Source organism: Cervus elaphus, chromosome 28 (assembly GCF_910594005.1).
Source record: "Cervus elaphus chromosome 28, mCerEla1.1, whole genome shotgun sequence".
NCBI classification, from domain to species: domain Eukaryota; kingdom Metazoa; phylum Chordata; class Mammalia; order Artiodactyla; family Cervidae; genus Cervus; species Cervus elaphus.
Genome location: NC_057842.1, coordinates 61,486,273 through 61,513,945, shown reverse-complemented (window position 1 = coordinate 61,513,945; position 27,673 = coordinate 61,486,273). Strand labels below are relative to the sequence as shown.

The window sequence follows — 27,673 nt, the reverse complement described above, 5'->3', positions numbered from 1 at the left end:
TCAAGTCCATCTACAAAGACTAGACGGAATGATAGATTCATTTATTTTCAGAAATCTGAGTAAATATATGCAACAAACAGTCAGCTACAGGAGGTTCTATAGACTTCTCTGGGATTGCACACTAGTTTTCCTTAATCCAGCATATGATTTTCAGTGTACATATACAGCCCAGTGTCTATATCATGCTATCAAAGCAACCATGGCCACTACTCAGCAATCCTAACAGCAAGCAATAATAACTTACCTACCATTTACTCAAAGTCAGGCAAAGTACCTGGCATTTTACAGTTTCTCTAACCTTTATAACAATTCTGAAAATCAGACTGCATTACATTTATTTCATAAATGAACAAATGAGGCATAAAGATTTTATACAATCTACTCAAATGGTAAAAACAGAATTTGAACCCAGGTCTAAACTATACCAGAGAAGGCAGTAGCAACCCACTCCAGTACTCTTGCCTGGAAAATCCCATGGACGGAGGAGCCTGGTGGGCTGCAGTCCATGGGGTCGCTGAGAGTCAGGCACAACTGAGCGACTTCACTTTCACTTTTCACTTTCACGCACTGGAGAAGGAAATGGCAACCCAGTGTTCTTGCCTGGAGAATCCCAGGGACAGAGGAGCCTAGTGGGCTGCCGTCTATGGAGTTGCACAGAGTCGGACACAACTGAAGTGACTTAGCAGCAGCAGCAGCTAAACTATACCATTCACCAATGATTCTCATTGAAGAGGATGGGAAGTTGTGTCACTGATGGAGCTTGGATTTTGAGATACACACCTACAATAGATACCTTTGTAAACGAGAATGAGACTATAACAGTAGACAAAATGGCTAAGCTATACTCATTGGATGTATCAACATAAAAACTAAATATTACTCATCACTGAATTTTTTTTATACAAAAGCTTTTGGTTTATTGTTTAACAAACATACACGGGATTCAGTAAAGGTTACTAACTGAATGAGATCTAATGCATACATTCTCCACTGCTTTGACACACTCAACTTCTAAATGAGTTCCAGCTAACTAGTTAGGATTGAACACTTCGTACTTTTTGCTGCTTAGTCGCTCAGTCACGTCCAACTCTTTTGCAACCCCATGGACTGTAGCCCGCCAGGCTCCTCTGTCCATGGGACTTCCCAGGCTAGAATACTGGACTGGGTTGCCATTTCCTTCTCCATCATCCCTGAAGTTTTAATCTAAATCCTTTAACTCAGAACTACAGAAAATGTATTATTGTATTTCATAGCAAATATACTTTTAAAATATCACAGAGAAGTGAAGCAGATGGAGAATTTATGTATCAAATAAAGAACACTCCTGGAAATTTTAGACACTAAAAAAATAGTCTAGATTCATGTTACAATTACTTTGCAACCCGTAAGAGGGCTGGCATCAGTCTCAAGAAAAACCTATAAAACAACTCTAGCTGTTAACGTAATTAAGGAATAAAAAATATGGTCTACAAACTGCAATGATCAACCTTCTGGCAAAGACCTGGCAACCTGAACTATTTGGGAAGGGAAAAAAAGGACACAATGTTTAGTACACACACATCTAGGAGAGGCCTAGGTCAATCCAGCAGACACTGATCCTACTTTTTGCTCCTAGTTCTGAATCATATTTTATAGTTATTTAAAATGCATCTACTTTGTTTTCCTTCAAGGGAGGTTCCATGAGCCAAAGGATCAAAGAGTGCCATTCCTCTCCTATTATACCATAACCTCTCTTTATCAGCCAATGAAGTGTCTGTTTTGGAATCATTTCTCCATTAAATATAATAACTAAAGAGAGTATTTTCAAAGGAAAACTTAACCAGGTGGTTGTTTTTTCAACATATTTAGTTACTGAGATACTCAAATAATTTCAATATCCTGATAAAATTATATCTTGTATATATTAATTAAAAAAAGAAAGCATCTTTACTCTGAAAGTACTAATAGCATAGAATTTTTGTAAATTTTATATGAAGAAGGTATCCAGTTTCTCTTATGAGCATGTATTTCCTAAGCAAAGGCAAAAAATCAATGATAATTTCTGAAAAGCAAAGGTCAAATTAGCATAAATTAATCCTAAAAACACAAGCACTACATTTGAACAAGCTAAATTTTTTAATTGAACGGAATAAATAAATACTGAGCCTCAGTACAGATACAGAGAATTAATCACTCTTGGCTCTCTTCTTCAATCTCAACTAAAATAAAAGAAAAATGAAAGTTTTCTAACCATGAACTTGCCAATTAATTACATCCACACGTGTCATGCCTGTCAACCACACTGTTGAGATGACACAAAATTCCACTCTCCAGTCACCCTTCCTCTCTGATGGTCTTGTCCTCACTGCTCCTGAGCCCCTTCTTGGTCCATCTTATCACTGATCACCTTTCCAGTGTAAACACTGGAATCTCTTTTTCATAAGTAACCTTCCCTGTAAACTCAACCTTTTCCACCAACACCCTGTACCCTGCGTCTTCACTGGAACCTAACTCTCTACCAAGAAAACCACTCACTTTTCTCTTTAGTGAAAACCACTCATTCTCGCACTGCCCGAGTCCCATGGGGTAGTGTAAACAATTCTCTTATATCCTCACTGCTCTCCTGGCCTCTTTCTAAAGCTCCTCTTCCATTCAGGCCAACTCTTTCAGACATTAGCAGTCAACCAGACATCAAGTAGGGGAGATAGCCACTGTGGCTGTTGCGTAACAGCTCTCTTTTTGGATGGGATGCCTTCCCCACCCACAAGGAAATAGGCAGCTGAAATTTACTGAGGAAAAACCACAATCTCAGCGCGAATGAGATTTCCCTGCTCCTGTTAAAGACCTATTTCTATCGGCTCGTGAACTCCATTTCCTTCAGTCGCCTCAGAAATTGCCCTACCACTTCTTCCTTTATGACTTCAGGTATTTTCAACTTCATTGATTCCACTAGTTCCTTATCCTCAAGTAATAACTTTGCTTGAGTTTATTCCATACTAAAAAGCCTTTCCTGAATGTGTCTGCATCAAGCAGTCACCCTCAGTCTCCCTTTCTGAGCACAATTAGACTGCTCAAATAGTGTGCACCAGTGTGTAGGAAAGAGTCAACGCAACAGGACTGCCTGCCAGGCGGGCCTCTGGATGGCATCTGGGAAACGACTTTCACCATTCTCAGTCAACTGATGAGGCTGGGTCATCATGCCTAAACTACCTGAACAGACAATAAAACTTACGCTGAACAAATGCTTTGCTTCTGGGATTCTGGAATATTGATGCATGCGCGGTACATGCTGTCTGCATGACCAACCATAAATAAAAGGCTTAGGCACTGAGACTCTTAACAAGCTTCCCTAGACAGCAACCTCACACATACGCTGCTGCATTTTCACTGCTGCGGGAAGAGGGAGCTCTGTGTGACCCCTCATGGGAGGGAGAGCATAAGGAGGCCTGCACGTGGACGCCTCAAAACTCTTTTTTCCCTTTTGATCTGGATATTCTTAGTACATTGCCGCACTAAACCTTAGCTCTGAGAACAGCTGAGGACATGTTGAGTTCTAGCACATTTTCAAAAGCGAGGGCGGTACTGTGGACCCTGAACACAACTGTCTCCTTTTTCCCACCTCCCATTAGTTTCTTAGGATCAGGAGTCTGACCTGGCTCTGCTGTACCACAAAACAATAACCCTCAGAAAGACACTTCCTATCCTCACTGTATTTGTTCCCTCTGTGACTTTTCATACTGTTAAACCATTCACACAGGTCACTACCTAAAACTCTAAACTAGTCCTCATATTTCTTCGTCCTTTTGTGCTACATCCAGAAAAAATTTCTCAGCTGGATCCTCCAGTGTGATAATCTCCTCCAGGCTGCTAACTTCAGGCTGCTATCAAACCCACCTCCTGACTTTTTTCTTTATTTATTATCATTTCCAAGTTCTACAACTGGTTCTTCTTCATAATAGCCTGCCGTTATTTTATGGCTTGATGCCCTCTCCTGTCTTCTAAAGAAATGTTCTGTTTGCTGCTTATAAACTATTCCCTCTGGTGCTAGCTAAAAGGAATGAAGAGTTCTGTATGTACTAAGAAAAGATATCCAAGTGAGAAAAAAAAAAGTTAACATTAAATACATTTATGTTAACAACAGATAGGGGGAGTCAGGTCAAAACTGAATAAATGTACGTAAATGCATAGAAAAAGTTAGTATCTAGCAGTATAATCAAAAAGTAGAGTGGAAGTGGGAATAGAGAGATAACTTTTAACCCTATACACTTCCAAATTTTCACATTTTTATTTTACAGAGAACTGACCTTTACGTCACTTGTGGACACTCTAAGAGATAGGGAACAAGACAGGTAAGTAAAAGGGAAGAAATTCTTTTAAGAAGATAAAAATGCTAGTGGTAGGGTGAAAACTGAATTTGTTTCCAAACTTTCTTTAATGTAAGATATTATTTTTATAAATAAAAAATATTTAACAATTTTAATATTTACTAATTATGATCTGAAAAGAAGAAAAACCTACTAAAGTACATAAGGCTTTAGAGTTTTCTTTTTCCATGACTCTACCTTTGGACGTATAAATACAAATATTCTTGAAAACCACCATGTCCTCAATGTCAGTCAGAAATCAAATCTAACAGCTCCTCCAAAAACAGAGAAGGGAAGCTTGCTGCTTTCAGCAGTGGCAGACTAGCTTATTTAGACCAATTGTGCAGACATGAGAAAACACTACACAACAAGTTAAAAGCACCTGTTTTAAGACATCAGAGAATTATAAAGGTGGTAAGGACCTGAAGCCAAGAACTCAGAAAGAATTGAATTCCAGAGAGATGTGCTAGACAGCTGGCATAATTTTTCTCCTCTAGGATTTTCCTCTATAGCCACTGTTTCAAAAATAGTAGCCGAGAGGGTAAGAAACTGAACAGAACTTTCAGCATTTCTTACAAGAAGGGGAAAACAAAAACTAGAGTACCAGGCCATCAAGGAGGAGAGGTCCTGCTTAATTTTCCAGGCTTTCAGTTAGAATTCCCAGAGGGCCACAATCTAGGAATTCAGTTCAGTTCAATTCAGTCGCTCAGTCGTGTCCGATTCTTTGCCACCCCATGGACTGCAGCACGCCAGGCCTCCCTGTCCATCACCAACTTTCGGAGTTTACTCAAACTCATGCCCATCGAGTCGGTGATGCCATCCAGCCATCTCGTCCTCTGTCGTCCCCTTCTCCTCCTGCCCCCAATCCCTCCCAGACTCCGGGTCTTTTCCAATGAGTCAATTCTTCGCATCAGGTGGCCAAAGTACTGGAGTTTCAGCTTCAGCATCAGTCCTTCCAATGAACACCCAGGACTGATCTCCTTTAGGATGGACTGGTTGGATCTCCTTGCAGTCCAAGGTACTTGACAAGATTTACAAGTCCAAGAGTCTTCTCCAACACCACAGTTCAAAAGCATCAATTTTTTGGCACTCAGCTTTCTTCACAGTCCAACTCTTACATCCATACATGACCACTGGAAAAACCATAGCCTTGACTAGATGGACCTTTCTTGGCAAAGTAATGTCTCTGCTTTTTAATATGCTATCCAGGTTGGTCATAACTTTCCTTCCAAGGAGTAAGCGTCTTTTAATTTCATGGCTGCAATCACAGTCTGCAGTGATTTTGGAGCCCAGAAAAATAAAGTCTGACACTGTTTTCACTGTCTCCCCATCTATTTCCCATGAGGTGATGGGACCAGATGCCATGATCTTAGTTTTCTGAATGTTGAGCTTTAAGCCAACTTTTTCACTCTCCTCTTTCACTTTCATCAAGAGGCTTTTTAGTTCCTCTTCACTTTCTGCCATAAGGGTGGTGTCATCTGCATATCTGAGGTTATTGATATTTTTCCCGGCAATCTTGATTCCAGCTTGTGCTTCTTCCAGCTCTAGGAATTGGGGTGACCCAAAACCAAACCGACTCTCAAACTAAAGCCCAGCTTTTAACAGTTCAATTCTGGATTGAGTTAAGATTCTCTACTCCTATCTTGTGTAGCAGCAAAAGTAAATCTTCTCTGAAGGAAGTTAACAGGGTACAGAGCCACAAAGCATTTCTGTAATTTTACATACATAATGTCTCGCTAGCAGAAATACCCAGGTATGAAGGAAAAAAAAACAAAACTACAATTGACTAGAAATCAAAAGGACACAAGGAGAAAAACAAAAACAAAAAAGACCCAGAGGATAGCTGCAAATTAGTTACCTCACATGGGCTTTCAAATAGGCTTAATAAATTCAAAAACCTAAATGACAAGATGCAGAATCCCAGTAGAGAACTGAAAGTTATTTTAATACTCAAGCTGAAATTCCAGAAGTGAAAGTAAAATAACTGAAATTAAGAACTCAATGGATAAATTTAACAGCAGCACAAAGATAAAATAGAGAATTAAAACACTTAGTCAGAAAAAAATATCCAGACTGAAAAAATGAAACGAAAGGATAGAAAATACTGAAAAGGACACAGACAACATTTTAAGAAATAATATAAAAGGTCTATTGGGTAGAAGGAAAGAGATGAAAAAAATTATTTAAAATAATATTTGAAGAAATAATGGCCAAGAATATCTAAAACTGATAAAAGAAAAATCCAACCATAGACTCAAGAGTCACTGCAACTAGAAAGCTGGAAAAATGCAAAGAAAACCACAGGTAGAAATATCATAGTACAACAGCTGAAAATCAAAATCAAAAAGAAATTACCTTCAAAGAAGCAACTTCTCAAAAGAAATGAATTATAGAATAATATCTTCAACGTGCCAACACAGAAGTCAAGAATCTGGGTTTCAAAGAACAACTGTTCTTCAAAAAGACGGGGAAAATAAAGGCATTTTCACACAAATGTGAAATGTGTCACCTCAAAATACATAAAGCAAAATCTAGCAGAACTGTGAGGAGAAGTAGGTAAATCCATAATCATCGTGAGGAATTTTTAAACACTCCTCTTAGTAACTGACGAACAAAACAGGAGGAACCAGGTTTGGGTTTGCTTTTATTTTACGTCATTTTTTCCCCTAAAGAAACATGCACTTCTCTGCTAGTTTCCTCTTAGGCCACTGGAGCTCTTTTGCAACAAAAAGGATTTAATGGTACTTAATATTTTTAAATAAATGTCATTTTTAAAACACTTTCTGCTGGCAAAGAAAAATAAATGCTGCAAACTTAACTCATTTTGTAAAATAGTAACTGTTTAAACTTTTACACTTTTAAATACCAGATCATAATTCAAGAACACATATAGCATATGCTTCTAATTAATGTTATTCTTAAAAAATTCAGTTGAATTCCCTCATAAAAATGATATAAGAGGGTAATCATCTATGTGTTATGCTAGTAGACTTTCTTTAGAATATGATACTTATTTTTCCAGGTATGTGATTCAGTAATTTCAGATATCTAAATCCAGAAAATAAGTTAGACTAAAAAAAAATGTTATTTTTGAAATTAGTTTCATGTTTCAAAGCAATTTATATACTTGTTAATGGTGGTAGAATGTTGAACTTTGAAATGTGTACACATTAACACAATGTTTTCCAAACAAGAAACTTTAAGTCCCAAATAATTATATTTTATGATTTACATTTAAGGCATTTTTCTTCCCTGCCTGTGAATCAACGCCTACTAAGAAATGAGTTGTGAGGTTTACTGCTTACTACTCAAACATGGTATCCCACATACCTGAATGAACTTTATTAACAATGAATTACCACCACACTTTTCCTAACTTTCCCCTCTGACCTACAACATATACTTCCGTATGTACAGTCACAACCAGCATTTTTCTTCTCAACATATCTACTATCCCCCCAAGAAAAGAAGGTAACACCTAATGTTTTTTGTTAGGCTTTGTATTTCTAAAAGATTAACAGGAATTGAAGAAATTATTGAATTTCTTATGGAAGAAATAAGAGTCTTCTGAATTTCTTATGGAAGAAATAAGAGTCTTCTGAATTCAACTTTACAGAAAAATATGAAAATGCCACCGATGGAAAGGAGAATTTATGTATCAAGTTATTATAACTATGGGATAAGTTTATAAAGCACTAGTAAAAATATTCACTTTATATTTAGTTGGAATCTCACAATCTTTTGCAAAGAAACAATAAATTCTCAATCTAACATCTAACAGTTCTTTGGTTTACCTAAGAAACAAAAACAGGATAAATTTATATAACTGAAAATTTTTTGTAGAAAAGACAAAGATTCATGGTTATCAAGAATCTTCGGGAGGAAGGAAACTCTCCTCAATGCTTTGTGGTGAGCTAGATGGGAACGGAATCTAAGGGGGAAAACTGTACATGTGTACCTGATTCACTTCGCTGTACGGAGCAAACGAATACAACATTACGAAGCAACTATGCTCCAATAAAAATCAACTAAAAAAAGTCTCTGGGGGACTTTCCTGGTGGTGCAGTAGTTAAGACTCCACACTCTCACTGCCAAGGGCTTAGGTTCAATCCTCAGTTGGGGAACTAAGATCCCACAAGCTACGTGGTGCAGTCAAAAAAAAAAGTCTTTGGAAATGACAGGAATAAAGAAATCTTACAAATCCAGCAAAACAAACATAGTCAACATTCTATTTGCATAAATCTCAATAAGCCTGTAGAGGAAAAACATAAAGACTATAATAATATCTTTAAACATTACCAATTTTAAACGTTCTTTTCTCCTTTTACCAAAGGAGGCGCTTGACCCAGGTTCTGATTCCTTTTTTCCATCCTCCTCCTCATCTTCATCTTCATCATCCTCAAAGCACCAATCTGGCAACAGAGGCGGGGGCGGCGCTTCCTCTATGTCACCATAGCGACGAAAAAGTTCTTTCAGGTAATCACCCTTATAAATTCCTGGTGGTCTGGCTTGAGCAAAAGTAGCAACTGCTGCTTCAATACTACGGAAAATAAACACCATGCAATTTCCTCACTACTCTCCATTTATAAAGATTTATCAAAATTCTCTTATTATATTTACAGCTATTATAATGAAGTATAACAGAGGTTTCATAAAATGGATACATCACAATCCCTGCTCTCAAGGCATTCAATCTACCAAGAGACCAATCATTCTGAAACAGTTTTAACACAAAGTACATGGTATTTCCTAAACTCTAAAGGTAAACTGCAATGAGTGTAATGAGGAGACCTGGGTGGAGTCTGTAAAGAATTAAAGTAAACCCTTAAAGGTTTAAACAGAAACTGGTGTTTACTGAAAACACCAGTCAAGGAAAAGCAACGTGAAAATAAAGTAAAAGCATGATGGTTTTTCAGGAACTTTCAACAGACCCAAGCGTTAAGAGCATAGGTCATCACGGCGAGGCTAAGCATAGGCTGAGTCTGACATAGCAGTCGACACAGTGTAGTTACCTTTTAGAGATCTGAAAGGGCATAAAGGCAGAGGCAGAATGTATGCAGTAGAGAACCACAGAGGATGAGTGAACAGGGAAACATAATCACATGTCTACTTCAGGTGATTATATTCAGAGAAGGACCTACTGCATGAAAGGCTTTGTAAACAAAAGACCTTTAAAGTAAATGAGGAAATTCAGTAATATCTCATTCTCTAATCTCTCAGACTCTAAAAAGACACTTTACAAGTTAACAGGTGCTCATAAAGACCTGCTGATTGGCTTAAACAGAGTAACTCAGTCCCCAAAAATACCTTTATATTTAAGACTATCATACAAAGCATAACAGAAGTTTTATAAAATGGACACACCACAGTCCCTACTCAATCAATCTACTAAGGCATTCAATCTACTAAGAGACAAACCATTCTGAAACAGTTCTAACATAAGGTACCTGGTATTTACGGTATTTAAGCTTTTTCTAATACTCAGCAGCTATTTTTTTAAAAGGTACTTAAAAATGAAAAGAAAAACCACAGTAGTAACCTCCAAGGTGAAAACATACACAAAATATTGGGAGAACTTGTCTCTGACAATTCTGTAAGATGTGAAAAAAAAATCTAGGAAAGAAAATGTATAGTATTTGGGATCCATAAGCACTCAACATGCTACTTTGTAGAAAACATCAGTAATGAATGGTATTCTAAAGATTAACCAAATCTAAAATAAAAACCACTGAAATCATGTTAATCATGACTTCACCAAAAAACCTGGAAATATAAAATGCTAAAACTGAAAAAAAAAAATCAATAAAATTTTTATCAATTACTAAATATGTCTTCCTTCACTACAACAAGAAACAAATACCTCCAATCCATTTTCTCCACCAAGAAGGCACATATGAGGAAACCAGTGCGATTGAAACCATGGGTACAATGAACACCTAGGAAAAAAAGCAGTTTTCATTTAAAATTACAAATCACTTCGGAGGCCACATTTCACTTTAAAATCCCAACCTGCAAACAAAACATTTCAATCATTTTATAAAATAACCACATTTTTAAAACTTAGCCCTCTCTTATAACTATTAAACCTGTCAGCTTAAATTGCTTGGGATATAACTTATAGCACTAACTAAAAGTTTAAATATAACATATTGATCTATTAATTACAACTGTTTCAAAGGTCTGAAGTTTTATTTCAAAACTAAAAGGCCCAAGCATTTTAAATAAGGAGAGATTTCATCAAAGACACAACTCTAAAAGACACACATAGACACCCACACAGGACACGACTGGATACAGAAACTGATGAACATACAGTACAGTAAAAACAAAACTACTTTACAGTTCTCTAGGAACCAAATGCCTGTATCTTTACATTAGCCTATCATCTTTCAAAATAGACTTTCAAAATGAAAAACTGCTGAGAAAAAGAAATTTATTTTCAGGACATATCACAGGTAAGTATGGTCCTATCTTTATAATACGCAAAGCTACAAATAAGCTTCGTAACTTCCAAAAACGATTACATTCTCAAATCATTTTAACTACTTTGAAAATGTAATAAAAATGACTTGGTGTACATTACAAAATTATCACGTTTTAGAAAATCCACTTCAATGGCAGTTCAACATAAAATAGAGTAGAAGCATCAATGAAGCAAGAAAACTAGTAAGGAAATTATCCCACTAATCTCTATGTGAGATTAGGGTTTGACTGACAAGGGTCCTGGTGATGGGAATAACACGGAGAGGCGGATGGAAGAAACATTTAAGGCAGAATCTGAAATCTGAGGGATGAATTACTGTCAACACTGATAGAAAAGATGTAGAAGGAATCTTCGGTTCTGACTTGGACGACTAATTAGGCAGCGGTACCACCCACCAAGTTACGAAATACAGGAGTTTCTATCAGTCTACTTGGCAACACGATGAGCACAACTGGACATGCAGAGCCAACACAGGGAGCGCACTTGGACATGAGACTTTAAGGCTCTTGACAGGAAGCCCCTGGTGACCCAGTGGTTAGGATTCAGCACTTCCACTGCAGAAGCGTGGCTTCAACTCCTGGTCAGGAAGCCATCCCTATGCCCGGTGGTGTGGCCAAAATACAGGAAAAAAAGGGGGGTGGGGGAGGTTTTCTTACGAGACTCAAAAATATTTGGAAATACGGTAAATAGCTTCACAGAGAGGTCTAGCTGGAGTTGTGGATTCAAATGATCAGCATATAGTCAACTACAGAAGGTGTCTATGGCATGGATAAAATCACTAAAAATGGGTAGAACAAAAGAACATTAAGATGGAATCTGAGGAAAACTAACCTTTCAAGAATAAGCTGAGGGGGGTGAGAAGGCATAAAAAAAGACTGAAAATGAACTTTCATGGGGTCAAGAAAATAAAAGGAACATGAACATAGGGTCATGTTTACCAGGCAAAGAGGAAGTTCCAAGAACTGTTTAAATGTCACATAAAGATTAGAACTGAAAGTCGCTATTTGTTTAGGGGGAGGACTCCAGATTGCAATGAAGTGAATAGGAATAAATGGATTTGAGTATCAATCTTTTGGAAAGTGTGCTGGGAAGGGGAAGGGGACATATAAAACAGCAAGAAAAGGTTTGGGGGGGGGGGGGGGCAGAGTAATATTTTAATATAAGAGGCTTAAATACATTTATAGGCTGAGAAGGATCTGGTTAATTCACAGAGGTTGAAAGTAATAAGTAATAGAGGACAATGATATAACTGAAATGAAGTTTCCTAAGAGATTTTAAAAACTAATAAAGAAATCAGCCTTGAACAAAAGAGACACTCCTTAGAAATAAAGGGGCTATAATCATGAAACTCTATAAATTCATCATCTCCAGTGCTCTGTAAGAAAAGGTGCCTCAAAAATTATGCAAAGATATCAGTTTATATAAACAGACTTTTTTATTCAACATGTATCAACACAACGTGTAAACTTCCTTTCTACTTTATATTTGAGACCAATTTAAGCAACAAATACTCTAATTTTGGGAGGAGGAAATAGCAACTCACTCCAGTATTCTTGCCTGGGAAAACCCAACAACAGGGGAGCCTGGCAGGCTACACAGTTCATTGGGTCTCGAAGAGTCAGACATGACTTAGAGACTAAATAACAACACTCTAACTTTAGATATGTTTCTCATCTACACGACTACTGTTTTTGCATCTAAAGAGCAAATATTTTTACGAATAACATATGTAAGAATAATTGCAATTAAGTGATTAAGTCATGTGATGATACACAATCTAAGTACCAGTGCTCTTTTAATATTATTTGTTAAATAAGTGCATAATGTTTTACTTTATTGTTATACTTCAAAGCATTAATAAATGACTAGATTGTTAAAGAAAGAAACATTATAAAAACCTTCAACAAAACAAACCTCTACAGAAAAATATGGAAGATTATGTATCTGATTTTTTTTTAAATTTCATTAAATAGGTATACTACAAGCCTAACCTCCTTTGTCTTCAATGTTTGGGGGGTGGGGAGGGGAAGCGTTTGTTTTTTTTCAGTTTTCCTCTGTTCATTATGAGAATGGGTCCATCTAGTGGCAAGGAAAGCACAGTTTATTAGTAAAGATTAGCTCTTGATTAACCATTTCAAGTTTCTTATTCAAATTTGCCATCATTTTTATTCTAAGCTAATATAAGGAAATAAATTTATACAGAATCTCAAAAAATACTAACATAAATATATATTAAGGAAAAATGATAAGTCTTTTAAAATCTCAAATCAAGAAAGGAAAACAATCTCCCCAAGGAAAAAAGAGAAAATTGAGCTCTAACTATAGAAGTAAACATACTGAAATCACTCTAAGTATAAACTAGGAAGAGGTGACTTACACAGAGCTGGTGGCAACATGGCTTTCTAAATACTGCCTGATCTCAAGATACACAACTTCCTTTCTATCTCACTAGTTAGATAAATGAATTTTTAGTATCAAAACCGTCACCTGCTGAGTCTAAATGATTCCTGACTGGGGGTGATTTTACCCACCCCCCTCCCCAGAGGACATGTGGCAGCCTCAGGAGACTTTCTGCTGTGTTTTGGCTGTGCTGGGTCTTCCATGCTATGCCAGCTTTTCTCCAGCTGCGGCAGGGGCTGTCCCTAGTGGCAGCGCTCAAGCTCCTCACGGCAGCGGCTGCTCTGGCGGGGGAGCGCGGGCACACAGCTTCAGCGGCTGCGGCGTGCGGGCTCAGCGCGGGCAGCCCCCGGCTTTAGAGCAGGCTGCTCCGGCGGGTGAACATGGGCACACAGCTTCAGCGGCTGCGGCGTGCGGGCTCAGCGCGGGCAGCCCCCGGCTTTAGAGCAGGCTGCTCCGGCGGGGGAGCGCGGGCACACAGCTTCAGCGGCTGCGGCGTGCGGGCTCAGCGCGGGCAGCCCCCGGCTTTAGAGCAGGCTGCTCCGGCGGGTGAACATGGGCACACAGCTTCAGCGGCTGCGGCGTGCGGGCTCAGCGCTCGCAGCCCCTGGCTTTGGAGCACAGGCTCAGCAGCGGCGGCACACGAGCTTAGCCGCTAGGTGGGATGCCGGATCTTTCCGGAACAGGGATCACATCTGTCTCTCCTGCATGCCAGGCAGATTCTTCACCACTGAGTCACCGGGAAAGTCCCAGGAGACATTTAATAACTGTCACGACTGGTGGGGTGACACTGACACCTCGCGGGCAGAGGCCAGAAATGCTGCTAAACATCCCACAGGGCACAGAAGAGGCCCCCAGAATAAAGAATGACGCTACTCAACGTGTCAATAGCGTTTAGGCTGACACACCTCTGGTCTAAAGGAGCAAAAAAAAGAAAAATAAGAACAGCAAGAAGAAACTATTAATTATTAAGAACTTATTACATGCCAAGTAATCTTAAAATATTTTTATTTAATCAAAAGGAATTTTTTTTTTTACCAAAATTCACATGCGCTGCTCATAAAAAAATATATTCGAAAATCTGACCTAAAATAATTAGAGGCATTAGTTAAGTTATATATCTATTAGTCTACCATTTACCAAGAAATGAGTCATTTCTCTTTTACCAAAAAACAGACTTCTTTATTTCTCCAGCCCACAAAATTCTTATCCTCAATTTTCAGCACATGCAAACAAATGCACTATAGCTCCATATATAATCTCTTATTTGTAATTAAAATTTAAAAAAAAAAATCTTAAAAATTAAGATTTGGGGTAGATCATTTTGGGACAAAACCTGACCTGAACTGATGTGATGTTATTTATAGTCTATTTTTCTCACTTAGTGTGAATGAATATTCATTTATTTAACTGCAGAAATGTTCATGTGTTTAATTATAGAATGCTCTCTGTACCTAGATTATTTCTAAATACTATTTTCCACTTAAAGGAACCAAGTTCCTTAGAGGAATAACTGATCCCATGTCTGGAAAACATGTGATACCAGAAAACAACGAAACTATCAAAGACTGATGGGGTGCTATCAAAAAGATACAGAATCAACTTGAAGGGGTGCCCACTGGCCTAGGATAAAGCAATTTGGGCATAAGAATAAATATTGACTATAAATGATTTAAATATATCAACTATACAAAAATTAACGAGTTCAAACAGATATTCCAAAAAAGAAAATAATAAGATTAATCAGTCACCACTGGATATTGGTAAGATACCAATACATTATTCAGGAAATTGAGAAATAAAACAATCAGAAATTTAACTTGCCTTTCCAGTACAAACTGCATTTCAGGATAATCAAATTGTTGAGAAGGAATAGTTCTTTGCTAAAGAGGAATTCTAGCTAATCCATGAAGAAATTAGCCAAACAGAAAAATCATTGTTTTGCAACTCCTAATGAAATATTGGAAGAAGCTAACAGTCATCAATAGATTAAAAAAAAATTAGGTAAAAGACAGATGAAAAAGTCTGTAACAGAGGAAACAACATGCCACCACCCATACCTACTTACTCATCTTAGTACCCCTAAAAGTGGGTCCACCAGATACTATGTGCTAACTGATGTAGTGTAACAGGGAACATACAACACCAACTATGAAGTATTCTTGCTTAAAACATGCAATTATGCCTCTCCTTTTAACTACCAGTTTACAAGACAAAAGCCTTTGACTGTGTGGATCATAATAAACTGCGGAAAATTCTGAAAGAGATGGGAATACCAGACCTCCTGACCTGCCTCTTGAGAAACCTGTATGCAGGTCAGGAAGCAACAGTTAGAACTGGACATGGAACAACAGACTGGTTCCAAACAGGAAAAGAAGTACGTCAAGGCTGTATACTGTCACCCTGGTTATTTAACTTATATGCAGAGTACATCATGAGAAACGCTGGGCTGGAAGAAGCACAAGCTGGAATCAAGACTGCTGGGAGAAATATCAATAACCTCAGATATGCAGATGACACCACCCTTATGGCAAAAAGTGAAGAAGAACTAAAGAACCTCTTGAAAGTGAAAGAGGAGAGTGAAAAAGTTGGCTTAAAGCTCAACATTCAGAAAGCTAAGATCATGGCATCTGGTCCCGTCACTTCATGGCAAATAGATGGGGAGACAGTGGAAACAGTGTCAGACTTTATTTTTTTGGGCGGGCTCCAAAATCACTGCAGATGGTGACTGCAGCCATGAAATTAAAAGATGCTTACTCCTTGGAAGGAAAGTTATGACCAACCTAGACAGCATATTAAAAAGCAGAGACATTACTTTGCCAACAAAGGTCCGTCTAGTCAAGGCTATGGTTTTTCCAGTGGTCATGTATGGATGTGAGAGTTGGACTATAAAGAAAGCTGAACACTGAAGATTTGATGTTTTTGAACTGTGGGTTGGAGAAGACTCTTGAGAGTCCCTTGGACGGCAAGGAGATCCAACCAGTCCATCCTAAAGGAGATCAGTCCTGGGTGTTCATTGGAAGGACTGATGCTGAAGCTGAAATTCCAATCCTTTGACCACCTGATGTGAAGAGTTGACTCATTTGAAAAGACCCTGATGCTGGGAAAGATTGAGGGCAGGAGGAGAAGGGGACGACAGAGGATGAGATTGCTGGATGGCATCATCGACTCTATGCACATGGGTTTGAGTGGACTCCAGAAGTTGGTGATGGACAGGGAGGCCTGGCGTGCTGCGGTTCATGAGGTCGCAAAGAGTTGGACACGACTAAGCGGCTGAACTGAACTGAACTTACAAGACAAACAGGGGACAAAGGAAAAAGTAAAATGCCATGAGGAGGCACTCGGGTAAATCCAGATAATGGAACATTTTATAGGACAGAGACCTGGTTTCTCCAACAAACTGATAGCATTTAAAAAAAAGAGAGTCACAGAAAACAAAATGTAATATTTGGATACTGTTGGATCCTGGTTTGAAAAATCTAACTTTAAAGGGGGATTTTTTAGATTATTGAGGAAATCTAAAAGTGGACTAAGCATCAGATGACATTAAGGAATTTCACATTATTCTGTTTGGTATAATTGCATGGTGGTTATAAAAAAACAAAATTCTTCTCAGTTAGAGATGCATAGTGAAACACTTTTAGGGAAATGACATGATATCTGTGGTTTGCTTTAAAACTCAGAAAAAAATTTGTTAGGAGGAGGAGAGGAAAAACGAGGAAAAAAAATCAGTAAAATGATCATTACTGAAGCTGAATGATGGATACATAGGATGTCATTTTACTATTCTCCCTACTTTTGGTATGGTTGAAAATTTCCACTATGAAGAAAAATTAGGGGGTACTTCCCCCACGGATTATGGGATTATGAAGCTGTAGTTCTTGGGCAGGTCAGTGGTAAAAACTCCGCCTGCCAAGGCAGGAGACACAAGTTTGATCCCTGGGTCAGGAAGATCCCCTGGAGAAGAACATGGCAACCCACTCCAGTATTCTTGCTTGGGAGATTCCATGGACAAAAGGGGCCTGGCAGGACACAGTCCTCTGGGGGCGCAGAAGAGTTAGACAAGGCTCCGCGATTAGAAAACATCTGAAGCTTCTGTGTGTTTCAAGAACTCTGTGTCTCCACTAAGTCTACAGGATCATCCCACAACTAGGCTAACTGCATGTGCTGACAGTCACATCAGTTAATTTAAAGATATTTTTTTAAAAAATCAGACTAACTTTGAAAACAAATGTGTCTCACTTTTGCCAGGCGGTCAATGTCCCCTGGAGGTCACCAGTATGCTTCAGCAAGAATGTGTGCAAGGCTGATAAAAATTACATCTCAAAAACACAATCAAAATATTATGAAAGCAGGCCAATATTTTCTGATCCTAAGAACACAGACTTGATTCTTTATGCCTTTTGTTTGAGAAGATGATATGAGCAACCATCTCTAAGACCAATTTCTGTTACTGTCTTCTCAATTACGACAATAAATAATTGCCACCCCAACCTGTGCTCCGACCGGGGCAGACCCAAAGCAAAAGTTTCCACATCAATCCACATGAACAGAATCACTGTCCAGTGATATAAAACAAATAATATATAATAACCAATAATATATTGTGGCACAGTTATAATTTTAATAACCCATAAAATACTCAATATAGAAATTTTTCCCATCAGTTCTTCCAAGAAATATTGTTGTTCAGTCACTCAGTCGTGTCTGACTCTGCAGCCCTATGGACTGCAAGCACCCCAGGCCTCCCCGTCCTTCACTCTCTCCCAGAGCTCGCTCAAACTCATGTCCACTGAGTCAGTGATGCCCTCCAACCGTCTCAACCTCTGCTGTCCCCTTCTCCTCCTGCCCTCAGTCTTTCCCAGCATCAGGGTCTTTTCCAATGAGCTGTCTCTTCACATCAGGCGGCCAAAGTATTACAGCTTCAGCTTCAACATCAGCCCTTCCAACGAATATTCAGAATTGATTTCCTTTTGGATTGACTGGTTTAATCTCCTTGCAGTCCAAGGGACTCTCAAGAGTTTTCTCCAGCACCACAGTTCAAAAACATCAATTCTTCAGCACCGGGCTTTCTTTATAGTCCAACTGTCATATCTGTACATGACTACGGGAAAAACCATAGCTTTGACTATGCAGATCTTTGTCGGCAAAGTGATGTCTCTGCTTCTCAATACACTGTCTAGGTTTGTCATAGCTTTTCTTTCAAGGAGCAAACATCTTTTAATTTCAACACTGCAGTCACCATCCACAGTGATTTTGGAGCCCAAAAAAATTAAGTCTGTCACTGTTTCCATTGTTTCCCCATCTATTTGCCATGAAGTTATGGGACTGGATGCCATGATCTTAGTTTTTTGAACAGTGACTTTTAAGCCAGCTTTTTCACTCTCCTCTTTCACTTTCATCAAGAGGCTCTTTAGTTCCTCTTCATTTTCTGCCACTAATTAAAGTAGTATCATCTGCATATCTAAGGTTGTTGATATTTCTCCCAGCAATCTTGATTCCAGCTTGTGATTCACTCAGCCCAGCGTTTTGAATGATGTACTCTGCATATAAGTTAAATAAGCAGGGTGACAATACACAGCCTTGACGTACTCCTTTCCCAATTTTGAACCAGTCCCTTGTTCCATGTCCAGTTCTAACTGTTGCTTCTTGACCTGCACACAGGTTTCTCGGCAGGCTGGTAAGGTGGTCTGGTGTTCCCATCTCTTTAAGAATTTTCCACAATTCGTTGTGATTCACACAGTCAAAGGCTTTAATATAGTCAATGAAGCAGAAATAGATGTTTTTCTGGAATTCCCTTGCTTTTCCTATGATCGAAAGGATGCTGCAATTTGATCTCTGGTTCCTCTGCCTTTTCTAAATACAGCTTGAACATCTAGGTTGAAAGATTTTGAGCAGTTTTACCTTGTGAGCATGTAAAAGTACTGCAACTGTACAGTAGTTTGAGCATTCTTTGGCACTGCCTTTCTTTGGGATTGGAATGAAAACTGACCTTTCCAATCCTGTGGCCATTGCCAAGTTTTCCAAATTTGCTGGCATACTGAGCGCAGCACTTTAACAGCATCATCTTTTAGGATTTTAAATGGTTCAGCTGGAATTCCATCACCTCCATTAGCTAGTTCACAGTAATGCTTCCTAAGGCCCCTCCAACAATACAATTGGTCAATTTATCAATTTGATAGTATTAATGTTTCTGAAATCATGACACCTGATGCCAGACATTAAGTCTTCTTGAATTCTTCAAGTACATTTAGCATTTACCCCTATAATGGTTTATCTCAAATGAAAAAAGTTTTTAATTGTTCCAATAAATGTTCAATACATTGTTCAATGCTACTTTAGGCTGTGTATCTTCTAGCTGTATCCTAAATATATGTATACCTCATATATTCATGTGAATGTGTAAATATAAACACCGTAATACTATGTCATGTAGGCCCATACTGTTGTTCTTCTACTAGATAAGCTGCATACTGTATCATATAAATGATCTGCTTCCATCAGACATGCAAGCTGTTTCCAGGGTTTTCTTATTACAAAGGAAGATGTGATAAATTTCTTTTACATCAATCTTTATGTGCATCTATGACTACTTCCTTTAAATAAATTCTTAGATGTGCCCCTGATGAGTCAAAGTATATGAACACTTTTAAGGACCTTTAGAAATCACCAAAATGGCCCTCCGGAGAGGCTGTATCAATTAACACCTTAATTAACAATGTATGAGTACATCCATCTCATCCAATCCTTGACATTATGATTTTTAAACCTTTGTGAATTTGATGGCGGAAGGTAACAACATATATTTTAATTTGTGTGTCTTGTTAACAAGGGAGAGTGACACTTTTTTCATGTTTCTTGGCTATCTGTACTGCATTTTCATTGTTTTCCATATTCTTCTATGGAGGAAGGCCTCTTTGGCCTGAAGAATTATAGAACCTTTTCATAAGAATATTCATTTTTTTATCTTATTATATATGCCTCAAATATTGCTCTCAACTTTTCAAATGGCATTTTGCTTTGTTTTGGTTATTTTATAACACAGGAATTTTTTTCACTTTTACGTGGTCAATCTAGACATCAGTGTTACACGTAATTAGAGATTTGGACCTTGGTTCAGAAACTGATTACAAACTTGGCTTAAACAGTTTATTAGACACATGAACAAGGAAAAACTGCTTAATTTCTCGGAGACTCAGTTTTCCTATTTGTAAAATAGGGATACAGCCACCTACCACAGGGAGCTGTTATGAGGATTACAATCATTCACTCCTTCATTCATTCATTTATAGTTTCCCACCAAGCCTGCCAGGCAAATAACAAGCATTCATTAATCCAAGTCACTACCACAATATTATCATGAATAGACAACATTTTAATTTTTAATACCAGTTCTCAATAGACTATTACTTTAATAAACACTTCTCGGCAATTACTTTAAAAAGAAAAAAAATTTCCATATCAACCCATTTGGAAAAAGAGAATAGAAACCCAATCACAAAATAAGATATTTAACAGTGGCTAAAGTAAAGCCAAACATACCAATAAGTTCAGGTGGGTTTCTTTCATTAAACCGCTCACACAGACGAATAAATGTCTCAGTATTCTCCGTTGTAGGGCACTCACCATGTCTAGTAATACAGAAACATTTTGTTTTTTAAGAAGAGATGACAAATTTCAGCAAAAGGTTTCAATATTAAAGACTCTTAATACATGACTTACCCTTTACACTGAAGTTTTATATATTTGATTCCTTCTTTTTCTATGTCATTTCTGTCATAGAATCTTGAAGTATTTGTCAGGTCTACCAACAAGCCCATTTTAACCTTAGGCAAAAGGAAAGAGAGAAGATTTCCTAGTTACTGAATCTGTTTCAAAATAAGTTGATTGAATGGCAATATTCTGGGCCAGTTCATTCATCTACACTGAAGATTTTATGTTCACTCTGTCAACATATTAACAATGAGTGTATCACTTATCCAAGTCTTATTTGAGACAGAGAACTTAGGCACTGAATGAAATAAATTAACCCCAAACAAATGATGAAACAAGAATATAAGCAAAACAGATTCCACTTCAACATTAAAAAGCCCACCTAAAAAGCAAATACTGATGTAGTTTCCTACGTCTGTCGCTCCGCCTGTGATTTATTAGAAGTAGCTAGAAGAACAGGGACAGCATTCATCTGAATACAGCCGAGCTCAAGCTCCAGAAGCACCCAAGAACGGATGCTTGTGAACCGTGGTGCTGGAGAAGACTCTCGAGAGTCCCTTGGACGGCAAGGAGGTCCAACCAGTCCCTCCTGAAGGAGATCAGTCCTGGGTGTTCATTGGAAGGACTGATGCTGAAGCTGAAACTCCAGTACTTTGGCCACCTCATGCGAAGAGCTGACTCATTGGAAAAGACCCTGATGCTGGGAGGGATTGGGGGCGGGAGGAGAAGGGGACAACAGAGGATGAGATGGCTGGATGGCATCACTGACTCGATGGACATGAATTTGAGTAAACTCCGGGAGTTGGTGATGGACAGGGAGGCCTGGTGTGCTGAGGTCCATGGGGTCACAAAGAGTTGGACATGACTGAGCGACTGAACTGAACTGAACTGGTTGCTGCTATGGACACCCATTCTGGATGTTTAGTGGCCACTCCCTTCAGGAAAGCCAATCAGACCAATACTATTAAAACAGAGGCAATAATTAATTTATACGATGGTGTTCCACTTCAAATTCAGAGGGACAATGGATCACATTTTGAAGGTAAGTTAATACAAGAGTTTGCCGAGGAATGTAATATACAATGCATCTTTCATATTCCTTATTATCCTCAAGCTGCTGGTTGGTTTGAAAGAATGAATGGTTTGCTTAAACAGCAGTTAATTAAACTTGGAGAGGGCTCTTATAAAAACTGGAGAACTAACTTTAAATACTCCTCTCAATATTTTAAATAATAGACCTATTAGAAAATCAGAAACTCCTTTGATGAGAAAAACTATTCCAAATTTACAGATTCATAAAACAGACTCCTATACTGAAACAACTGAGTATTGGGAAATTAGCCCAGGAGCACTAGCTCTTTTCCAAGCTACTCCTGAGACTGCCAGAGTGGATTTCTACTCTTTATCTAAACAGAGACTTACAAAAATATTGATATGTGCTATTTCAACTGGTATTGGAATCGAAATGCTTCCCAGGCACTTTGGGTTAATTAAGGAATGCTCCAATTAAGCGTTAAAAGGAATCTGTGTCCATGCAGGAGTTACAGACCCAGACTACCAAAGAGAAATCCAAATAACTTTACAAAATGAAGGAAAGGATGAAAGGATGATGTATTTATTAATAAACATGATAGAACTGCCCGACTCCTGATTTTCCCACATGTTAAGTGTTAAGTACAAAATGAGGATAACCTCCTACCTTACTAACAGTTAGAGATGATGAAGGGTTTGGGTACACAAATGAAATACATGCAACCAGAGGTAAAGACTGGGTGAAGCAACCTAATGGTCCTCCCATATTTGCTGAGGTGGTTGCACAAGAGAAGGAGCACACCATACTAACTGATGATCCCCGGACAAGAAGAATGGCAGTACGTGCTGTTAACCATTGCTATGCTCACGAACAGACTATTCTTGGAAGCCTGACTGTAATGGGGATTGTCATCCACACCTCCACCTTCAAGGATATGCTACAATTAAAAGAAAAATATGAAGAAAACTATTGGGGAATCTTCAGCTAGAGAAACATAAGCCAGACCTGAACTCAGGATAACTTCATGTGCCCAGCAGACAAGGCCTTTTCTTTCTTAACTTTGACTTTCTATGTACAAGAGATTATACACATTCATGTCAATGTATGACAAAAACCACTACAATATTGTGAAGTAGTTAGCCTCCAACTAATAAAAATAAATGAAAAAAAAAAAGATTATACACAGCACTGGTAAGGATATAACTCAAGTCTTAGCCATTAACGCTAAATGGATGCTTGCAACACTAGAGCCACATGAACTTAATGTATGACAAAGACTTTTAATAGTTTAATGACTCAGTAATATTTCAGCTGCTGTTGTTTGGTCGCTAAGTCATGTCCGACCCCATGGACTGTAGCCTGCAGGGTTCTTCTGTCCATGGGATTTCCCAGGCAAGAATACTGAAGTGGGTTGCCATTTCCTTCCCCAGGGGATTTTTCCGACCCAGCAATCTTCCCCACCCAGGGATTGCCTGCATTGGCAGGCGGATTCTTTACCACTAAGCCACCAGGGAATGTCAACATTTCAGCTACACCGAACTAAACCCTAAACCGACATGTGTGACTGGACTGTTTGTTCTATACAGATGTTATATTACCTTGCTCAGAAGGATAAGGTCCAAGGAATTTTAGTGTCTGCTAATGCATATGCTAAAGACCCTCTTGATGAGGATGAAGGAGATGGAAGAAGCCGGCTGAAAACTAAATATTAAAAAACTAAGCTCATGGCATCCGGCCCCATTACTTCATGGCAAACAGAAAGGGAAAAGGTGGAAGCATTGCTTCTAGGTGGGAGGCTGCCAAACACAAAGACGTGAATGCCGTAATACAGCTTCTCACAAGTTAGAGCTAGAACCCTTACCGTCTGTCTCTAGGTCCAAAGTAAGAAGGGAAGGAAAAGTGGGGATGAGCAAGACAATATGAATTCTCTAAATATATATGAATACTTTAGCTAAGAAAACCAGTGCACTGAGTTCATAAATATGTACATGTGTAAATGTGTGTCTGTGTGTGTCATATGTCTGTGTGAATAATGTCTTTGTGTTTTTTAATCTATATACACATATACTCATATTATATATACATAATCATTTTTCCTTGTAGATTCCCAATCCATGAAATAAGGATAATAACAGTATCCACCTCATAGAGTTGTTGTGAGATTTAAATGAAGTCCTTACTCTGTGCCAAGCACTATTCTATGCTTTACATGCACAAATTTTATCTGCAAATGAGGAAACTGAAACACAAACAGATTATGTAACTTGACCACAAAGCTGTAAGTGGCAAACTAGAATTCAAACCCAGGCGAACTGGCTTCTAAGCCCAAGCTCTTTAAACGCTCTGCCTAGGAATACTTAATGCTCTACAAATGTTAACTATGACTTTCAAAAATGTATATTAATAATGAAGATAGAAACTAAAAGTTTATAAGGAAGCTAAAATAAAAGATACAAAATGAAGACCCAAACTACACCAACAGGGATAAGTAACAGGTTATCAAAAACTACGTGGCATGTTTACTGTCCTGTAACAGGAAGCTCGCACGTAATGGGCACCAGCATTTGCTGAATGTACTACCTGCTGCTCAGTCGCTATGTCGTGTCCGACTCTTTGCAACCCCACGGACTGCAGCACGCCTGTCCTGCCTGTCCTTCACCATCCTCAGAGCTTGCTCAAACTCATGTCCATTGAGTCCATGATGCCATCCAACCATCTCATTCTCTGTCACCCCCTTCTCCTCCTGCCCTCAATCTTTCCCAGCAGCAGGGTCTTTTCCAATGAGTCAGCTCTTCTCATTAGGTGGCCAAAGTATTGGAGCTTCAGCTTCAGCATCGGTCCTTCCAATAAATATTCAGGATTGATTTTCTTTAGGATTGACTGGTTTGATCTCAAAGCAGACCAGAGGACTCTCAAGAGTCTTCTCCAGCACCACAGTTCAAAAGCATCAATTCTTCAGCACTCAGTCTTCTTTATGGTCCAACTCTCACATCCACACATGACTAATGGCTTTTACTATATGAACCTTTGGTGGCAAACTGATGTCTCTGCTTTTTAGTACACTGTCTAGGTTTGTCCTAACTATTCTTCCAAGGAGCATTCAATAATAGACCACCACTTAAAAGAGTAACAATGGTACGTGTCACGGGTTGCACTATGCCCCCTAAAAACATATTCAAGTCCTAACTCCCAGCACCTATGAATATAACCTTATCTGAAAGAAGGTTATGGGGTCTTTGCAAATATAGTCAAGATGAGGGCACACAGGGGAATTCCCTGGCAATTCAGTAGTTAGGACTCCAGGCTTCCACTACAGGTTCAATCCCTGGTCATGAAACTAAGATCCTGCAAGTCACATGGTGTGGCCGGAAAAAATTAATTAAATGAGGTCATACTGGATTAGGGTGTCCTTATTAGTGGGAAATTTGGATGCTGACACACACAAGGAGAGTGTCAAGGAGGCAGAGACAGCTAGAGGAGCCGTAAGCCTAGGAATACTGAGGCCTGCTGGCCATCACTGGCAGCTAGGAGAAAAGAATGGAAGAGATTCTCCTCCAACACTCCAGGAAGAGCCAACCTCTCCAACACCTTGCTGGGGAATTTCTAGCCTCCAGAACTGTTAGAGGATAAGTGTCTGCTGTTTTAAGCCACCAGTTTCTGGTAATTTGTCAAAGTAGCCCTACTGTTGGGGTGTTAGCCGCTCAGTCCTGTCTGACTCTCTGCAATCCCATGTACTGCAGCCCACCAGGTTCCTCTGTCCATGAAATTTTCCAGGCAAGAATACTAGGGTTGCTTGTCATTCCCTTCTCCAGGGGATCTTCCTGACCCAGTGATCAAACCCAGGTCTCCTGAATTGCAGGCAGATTCTTTACCATCTGAGCCACCAGGGAAGCCCAGAAACTAATATAATCAGTGTGATGTCAGAATAACATAAAAAATTGCAACGTTTCATTCAGAAAAATAGTTTGGCACTTTTCTTTAAAACTAACCACATGTTCAACAATCTTAGTCTTGGGTATTTGTTCCAGAAAAATGAAAACTTAACATTCACATAAATACCTGTACATAAACCCTCACAGCAACTTGATTCACAATTCCCCACAACTGGAAACAACTCAAAGTGGCTAAATGGTTACTTAACCATTCAGTGGGAGGAGAATGGTTAAACTCTGGCACATCTACACAAGTGAATACTATTCAGCAATAAATATGAGCTCAATTTTCATCGATTCATGCAAAAACCTGGAGGACCCCAGCAGCATTATGCTTAGTGAAAAAAGTGTATCCCAGGGGCTTCCCTGGTGGCTCAGTGGTAAAGAATCCACCTGCCAACGCAGGAGACGTGGGTTCGATCCCACATGCTGCAAGCAACTAAGCCCATGAGCAACAACAACTGAGCCTGTGCTCTGGAACAGCAACCGCAACCACTGAAGCCCACGTGCCTAGCGCCGCAACAAGAGAAGCCCCCGCAGTGAGAGGCCTACAGACCGCCACAAAGAGCAGCCTCCACTCCCTGCAACTAGAGAAGGCTTGAGAGCAGCAACGAAGGCCCAGCACAGCCAAAAACAAATTTAAAACTCTTTTTTTTTAAGTGTATCCTGAAAGGTCACAAACTGTTTCATTCCATTTATATAACATTCACAAAATGACAAAACTAGAGACAGAGAACAAGTGAGCAGGTGGAACTGCACAGAACTTCACACACATAAACACAAATGAATGCTCATAAACACGGGAAAAACTAACGTGCAGGTCTACAATCCAGCCAACACTGCCGTGCCAATGTCAATTTCCTGCTTTTCATATTATACTACAATCACGTAAGATGTCACCATTGGGAAAAACTGAGAGAAGGGTTCATAGACTCTATGTACAATTTTTGCAACTTGCTCTGAGTTAATTATTTCAAAGTAAAAAGTTTTATTTTAGAAAGCCACCTGAAAAACAAGAAAGGGATAAAGTATGTTGAATCAATATCAAAAATGTTTTGCTTCTTACCTTCAGACTCTTCAGATAATTTGAAAGCATACTAGGATGGAATCGATTTTCTTCAGCAACTTGACTGTCATATCTTGGTCCTAACATTGTTTTCAGAGGTAAGAATCTTCCTAAATAACATGAAGGTAATAATTTTCATTAATGAAAATGTTCTGGGTTAAAACTCTATAATTAACAATTCTCAAAATCACCTTCTTACAATATTTTTAATGGGACTGTTCATAAAATACTCTCAACCTATACTACACTTTCAAAGGGCACCACATTGGAACTTTTAAGGACAACATATATTCTAGAAATCAACAATCAAATACAACAGCAAAAGAAATTACCAGTGAACGGAATGTCCAGAAACACATAAGTTCTAAACTGCTATATTAAAAAAAAAAATTAAATTTAAAAAAATAAACCACTATATTACAAAGTTACTGCCTTAAAACCTTTAAAGATATAGTACTAGAAAACTGATAATGAAATAAATTAAATCAATTCTTTGAAATTCCTATTACGCTTTTTTAATATGAAACTGGAACTTCTGATGCCGAGCAGGGCCCTGTGGGCCTCCTGGGCATGGAGGCCTTTCTGTCCCCATTCCTTAAAGGCAAGACTCATGCCTCTGTGATCAAGATGGGGATCAGAGGAGCAGCAGCAAGGAAACCACCTGAGGCAAGATGAAGGGAAGCAGAAAGGCTCACAAGATCAGGA

At 38.8% G+C, this 27,673-nt stretch overlaps 1 protein-coding gene across 2 annotated transcripts in view; it reads right to left on the bottom strand.

The window, feature by feature from the left end:
- RNGTT (RNA guanylyltransferase and 5'-phosphatase) overlaps nucleotides 1-27,673 on the bottom strand; it is a 222,840-nt gene that overhangs the window by 185,347 nt on the left and 9,820 nt on the right. For both annotated transcript variants that reach the window (XM_043889802.1, XM_043889804.1), the window contains exons 2-6: nucleotides 26,969-27,078; nucleotides 20,947-21,050; nucleotides 20,767-20,855; nucleotides 10,204-10,279; nucleotides 8,643-8,883 (exon numbers count right to left, since the gene is read on the bottom strand). In XM_043889802.1, coding sequence (XP_043745737.1) covers nucleotides 8,643-8,883; nucleotides 10,204-10,279; nucleotides 20,767-20,855; nucleotides 20,947-21,050; nucleotides 26,969-27,078 — 620 coding nt within the window. The remainder of the gene's footprint in view (nucleotides 1-8,642; nucleotides 8,884-10,203; nucleotides 10,280-20,766; nucleotides 20,856-20,946; nucleotides 21,051-26,968; nucleotides 27,079-27,673) is intronic.